This window comes from Oncorhynchus mykiss, chromosome 25 (assembly GCF_013265735.2).
Source record: "Oncorhynchus mykiss isolate Arlee chromosome 25, USDA_OmykA_1.1, whole genome shotgun sequence".
NCBI lineage: Eukaryota > Metazoa > Chordata > Actinopteri > Salmoniformes > Salmonidae > Oncorhynchus > Oncorhynchus mykiss.
The window spans coordinates 46687282-46693291 of record NC_048589.1 but is presented as its reverse complement, the minus strand read 5'-3'; the positions used below and the strand labels follow the sequence as shown (position 1 = coordinate 46693291).

Below are 6010 nucleotides of genomic sequence, written 5' to 3'. Positions count from 1 at the left end.
GACTTCATCTGTATAAGCCTTTAATCTCCCATTTATTGTCTCAATAAACAAGTTAATTGACCTGCTTTGAATGTCTATTATTAGAAACTATTTAAATGCATATTTATATTATTATAAAAATGATATGTATATGTAACCGATGTGAAATGGCTAGCTAGTTAGCGGGGTGCTAATAGCGTTTCAGTCGGTGACGGTCCGCTTTGCTCTACAAGGGCTCGAGGGTGGCTGTTGTTGATGTGTTCAGAGGGTCCCTGGTTCCAACCCAGGTAGGGGCAAGGAGAGGGACGGAAGCTGTATTGTTATATATCATAATAGTAGCCTTCTAATTATAACAACATTTAGGTTTAAGGCTTTGGATAAAATAATCGGAGGTATTTTATATATTAGACCTATTCTACTGACGCTGATTTGAATCATTTTCAGGTCATATTTTTCATTGGATATTATGTTTTAAGGAAACCGTCACTGTCGAGTTCTTCTCTTTCTCACCTCTGCATGTCGGTTCAAGTTCCATGACCACACCCCCAACCAGTTAGTGGGTGTCTATTGGCTTTTAAAGATGATCTGTCTGAATGAGAAACTGTCGGTCTGAAGTTATACAATCTGGTACTTGTTGCTGCTGTTGCTTGTTCATCCGTTCTGACCCGTTACTGTAGCGTCTTGGGGTTGTCCTCCCGCGTGGAGCATGAACTCCATCGACCCTTCAGTCCACCACACCTCCTCTCCATCCGCCAGCTCTCTCCAACCCCAGCCCAAGGGCGCCCAGGAGCCGCAGGAGATGGCTGTCTATTGCGACAATTTAAACATGTATCACCACCAGCAGAGCTTCCAGGGCGCACAGAGGCCGTCTGGATACGGTTTCGGAGATTACACATCCTCCCCCAACCCATACCTTTGGCTGAACAGGCCCGCTGTCAACTCCGCATCCTTCATGCCGCCTTCCTACGGGGCACAGCGGCAGTTCCTCACCAACTCCCCCGGGTTCGGGGGTCCAGACCTGGGTTGGCTGTCCATCGCCAGTCAGGAGGAGTTGCTAAAGCTGGTCCGTCCTCCCTACTCCTACTCTGCGCTCATCGCCATGGCGATCCAGAACGTGCACGAGAAGAAGTTGACCCTGAGTCAGATCTACCGGTATATCGCTGATAACTTCCCATTCTACAAGAAGAGCAAGGTGGGGTGGCAGAACTCTATCCGACATAATCTGTCACTTAACGACTGTTTTAAAAAGGTCCCCCGTGATGAGGATGACCCAGGTATTATAATTATATTATATTATTGTAACATCTATTTGTAACCTATAAATGTTCTAGCCCCATGTGTAGATATAATGTTATATGTTAATGACTCAGATGGGCTATGTGATGTTCAGCTGTTCGTTAGAAATCCTATACAAACACGTGTAAAAGCGTAGGCCTATGACCGATTGAACAACTCGATGTAGGCCGGTTGCAGGCTATCATGTCAGTTAAAACCAGTTGGATGAAATAAAGGCTTATCCCATATCCTGGTAATTGTTAATTTTCTACTTTCAAATTGTTCCCTCAACGTTGAAGGCTAGAATGCGTATTATAGTGCTTATTTTGTGAAAATTAAATATGTAAAGTCTTATTAGCAGGACAATTATATTGTAACGACACTGGGTTTATATGCGCGGAAATCGACTCTGCAGCTTAGGCATGCTTTTGCGCGCCGGACCTCGGGCTAGAAGGTCGAGAGTTCGAGACCTGCTCCCTGCCTGTCTCATTACAATATGACATTCCATAGATTTAGGATGTGAAGAGTCTAATATAATGCATGAATGGTCTTCTGCTCTATCATGGGAAGTATAACTATGTGGCAATACATAGATTATAATATACAGAGCCTTCACAAAGTATTCACACCCCCAAATGTTGTTCAAATGTTGTTGTGTTACAGCCCTAATGTAAAATGGATTAAATCGAGATATTGTGTCACTGGCCTATACACAATACCCCATAATATCAAAGTGGAATTAATTAAATTAATAAAAATTTAAATGCTGAAATATCTCGAGTCAATAAGTATTCAACCCCTTGGTTATGTCAAGCCTAAATAAGATCAGGAGTAAAAATGTGCTTAACAAGTCTCATAATAAGTTGCATGGACTCACTCTGTGTGCAATAATAGTGTTTAACATTATTTTTGAATGGCTACCTCATCTCTGTACCCCACACATACAATTATCTGTAAGGTCCCTCAGTCCAACAGTGAATTTCAAACACAGATTCAACCACAAAGACCAGGGAGGTTTTACAATGCCTCGCAAAGAAGGGCACCTATTGGTAGATGTAATCGCTGCCAAAGGTGATTCCAACATCTATTGACTCAGGGGGTTGAATACTTATCTAATCAAGATATGTTAGTGTTTTTTTTCTTCCAATGTGACATTACAGAGTATTCTGTGTAGATCATTGACACAAAAAAAAGACAATTGGATCCATTTTAATCCCACTTTGTAACACAACATAATGTGGAAGAAGTCAAAGGGTGTGAATACTTTCTGAAGTGCCTGTATATTAGTCTATAGGTTCATCCCAACGGTTTGTTAGAAATAGGAAACGTTAGGGATGAGCTTGTTATTAGAGGCTTCACGCGCATAATGAGTGGACATTCAGTTTCCTACCATGGCAAGTTATAGATAAACGATTAACTGAAAGGTTGCTGGATCGAATCCCCGAGCTGACAAGGTAAAAATCTGTCGTTCTGCCATGGGCGCCGTGGATGTTGATTAAGGCAGCCCCCCCCCACGCACCTCTCTGATTCAGGGGGGTTGGGTTAAATGCAGAAGACACATTTCAGTTGAAGGCACTCAGTTGACTAGGAAACCCCCTTTCCTTTCCCATTGTGTGAATGTCTACATTCCATATAAAGGAGAGGCTCGTCAGTGTTTTATTCCTGCACCCAACACAACCTTCAGACTTTACCCAAGTCCTCATTTCTTTCATCTGTAATATTGTTTGGCCCAGCAGCGGTATTCTCAAGATGAGCATGTCACTCTGTGGTTCTTCATTGCATTCCTTTATATGGAATTGCATTCGGAAAGGATTCAGACCCCTTGACTGTTTCCACATTTTGTATTCTAAAATGGATTCAATTGGGTTTTTCCTCCATCATCAATCTACACACAATACCCCATAATGACAAAGGAAAAATAGGTTTTCAGAAATGTTAGGAAATATAGACAAAAATAAAACAACAAAAATATGACATTTACATAAGTATTCAGACCCCTTACTCAGTACTTTGTTGAAGCACCATGCTTCCCCGTAGGGATGGTGCCAGGTTACCTCCAGATGTGACGCTTGGCATTCAGGCCAAAGAGTTCAATCTTGATTTCATCAGACCAGAGAATCTTGTTTCTCATGGTCTGAGAGTCTTTAGGTGCCTTTTGGCAAACTCCACGAGGGATGCCGTGCCTTTACCTGAGAAGTGGTTTCCGTCTGGTCACTCTACCATAAAGGCCTGATTTTTGGAGTGCTGCAGAGATGGTTGTCCTTCTGGAAGTGTATCCCATCTCCACAGAGGAACTCTGGAGTGACCCCCGATGGCTCAGTTTGGCCAGGCGGCCAGCTCTAATAAGAGTCTTGGTGGATACAAACTTCTTCCATTTAAGAATAATGGTTTTTGCTCTGACATGCACTGTCAACTGTGGGACCGTATATAGACAGGTGTGTTCCTTTAAAAATCATGTCCAACCAATTGAATTTACCACAGGTGGACTCCAATCAAGTTGTAGAAACATCTCAAGGATGATCAATGGAAACAGGATGCACTTGAGATCCATTTAGAGTCTCATAGCAACGAGTCTGAATACTTACGCAGATAAGGAATTTCTGTTTTTTATTATTAATACATTTGCAAAAATGTATAAAACCTGTTTTTGCTTTGTCCTTATGGGGTATTGTGTGTAGATTGATGAGAATTTATTTTTTGGGCTCCCGAGTGGCGTCAGAGGTCTAAGGCACTGCGTCACTACAGTCCCTGGGTCGAATCCAAGCTGTATCACATCCGGACGTGATTGGGAGTCCCACAGGGTTGCGCACAATTGGCCCAGCGTCGTCCAGGTTTGGCCGGGGTAGGCCGTCATTGTAAATAAGAATTTGTTCTTAACTGACTTGTCTAGTTAGATAAAGGTAAAATAAAAATAAATAAAAAAGAAAATATTTAATCCATTTTAGAATAAGGCTGTAATGTAACAAAATGTGGACAGAAGGAAGGGTTCTGAATACAGACGCCCTGTATAGACTAAATATACTGTAAATTATATTATATATACATAATACTGATGTGAAAATAAATATACTGTAAATTATATTATATATACATAATACTGATGTGAAAATAAATATACTGTAAATTATATTATATATACATAATACTGATGTGAAAATAAATATACTGTAAATTATATTATATATACATAATACTGATGTGAAAATAAATATACTGTAAATTATATTATATATACATAATACTGATGTGAAAATAAATATACTGTAAATTATATTATATATACATAATACTGATGTGAAAATAAATATACTGTAAATTATATTATATATACATAATACTGATGTGAAAATAAATGTACTGTAAATTATATTAAAAATACATAATACTGATGTGAAAAATAAAAGGTATATTTTTTCATGTTCCAGGTAAAGGGAACTACTGGACGTTGGATCCTAACTGTGAGAAGATGTTTGACAACGGGAACTTCAGGAGGAAGAGGAAGCGCCGCTCCGACTCCACTAACAGCACCAAGACAGAGGACGGCCAAACCGCCCCGCCCATCAAGACCTTTGACAGCCCCCAGCTCCTAGGCACCGCCTCCCCAGACATGGAGGTGGTCAGTGAGGGTCATAAGAGCTCCTCCCCCCTAAGCCTGGTGTCCAGCGCTCCGTGTTTTAACAACTTTTTCAGCAGTATGGCTGGGCTTGGCCCCGGGTCCTTGGGCTCTGGGTCCCTAGGTGCCTCTAGTCCCCCCAGCAGACAGACTGGCTCTCTGGGGTTGGTCAACGAGCTGACCAATAGGAACATTACAGCCCTCCATAGCAGCCCATACCACAACCACACCACCCACACCCCGACGCAGGCCCCGGGCCAGGACTACCCGGGGGTCTCAGATTCAGGCCACGGGGTCCACGGTCACCCAGCAGACAACCTGTCTCACTTCAACAGAGGAGTGTGCTGCAATACCTTCAGCGGAGGGGGGCAGGAAGGACAGTTCAACAGCCACTTCTACAACAGCTTCAGCGGAGGGGGGCAGACAGGACAGTTCAACAGCCACTTCTACAACAGCTTCAGCGTCAACGGTCTAATATACCCCAGAGAGGGCACGGACGTGTAGCATATAATGTATAACGTGTATTTGTATTCATATTTATTACGGATCCCCAGTAGTTCCTGCCAAGGAAGCATCTACTCTTCCTGGGGTTTATAATGGATCCCCAGTAGTTCCTGCCAAGGCAGCAGCTACTCTTCCTGGGGTTTATTACGGATCCCCAGTAGTTCCTGCCAAGGCAGCAGCTACTCTTCCTGGGGTTTATTATGGATCCCCATTAGTTCCTGCCAAGGCAGCAGCTACTCTTCCTGGGGTTTATTATGGATCCCCATTAGTTCCTGCCAAGGCAGCAGCTACTCTTCCTGGGGTTTATAATGGATCCCCAGTAGTTCCTGCCAAGGCAGCAGCTACTCTTCCTGGGGTTTATTACGGATCCCCAGTAGTTCCTGCCAAGGAAGCATCTACTCTTCCTGGGGTCCAGCAAAATTAAGGCCGTTTATCTTTTTTTTTTAAACATTACAATACATTCACAGTTTTCACAACACACTGTGTGCCCTCAGGCCCCTACTCCACCACTACCACATATCTACAGTACTAAATCCATGTGTATGTGTGTAAAGTGCATATGTTATCGTGTGTGTGTGTATGAATGTGTCTGTGTCTATGTTTGTGTTGCTTCACAGACCCCGCTGTTCCATAAGGTGT

General features: G+C 42.6%; 1 protein-coding gene across 1 annotated transcript; it reads left to right on the top strand.

Annotated features, from left to right (window-relative positions):
• Window positions 1-666: 666 nt before the first annotated feature.
• On the top strand, window positions 667-5371 carry foxi2 (forkhead box I2). Its single transcript, XM_036963006.1, has 4 exons — window positions 667-1253; window positions 4680-4968; window positions 5002-5208; window positions 5257-5371. Exons 1-4 carry the CDS (start codon window positions 686-688, stop codon window positions 5369-5371), a joined length of 1179 nt encoding a protein of 392 aa, XP_036818901.1. The 5' UTR covers window positions 667-685.
• The last annotated feature ends 639 nt before the right edge of the window (window positions 5372-6010 follow it).

Bases quoted from the DNA above. Each gene is read 5' to 3' on its own strand.
- foxi2 (XM_036963006.1), top strand. From the start codon at position 686: ATGAACTCCATCGACCCTTCAGTCCACCACACCTCCTCTCCATCCGCC. The intron at 4,969-5,001 runs GTCCTTGGGCTC...AGGTGCCTCTAG, and splicing joins ATGGCTGGGCTTGGCCCCGG to TCCCCCCAGCAGACAGACTG. The intron at 5,209-5,256 runs GTGCTGCAATAC...ACAGTTCAACAG, and splicing joins TCTCACTTCAACAGAGGAGT to CCACTTCTACAACAGCTTCA.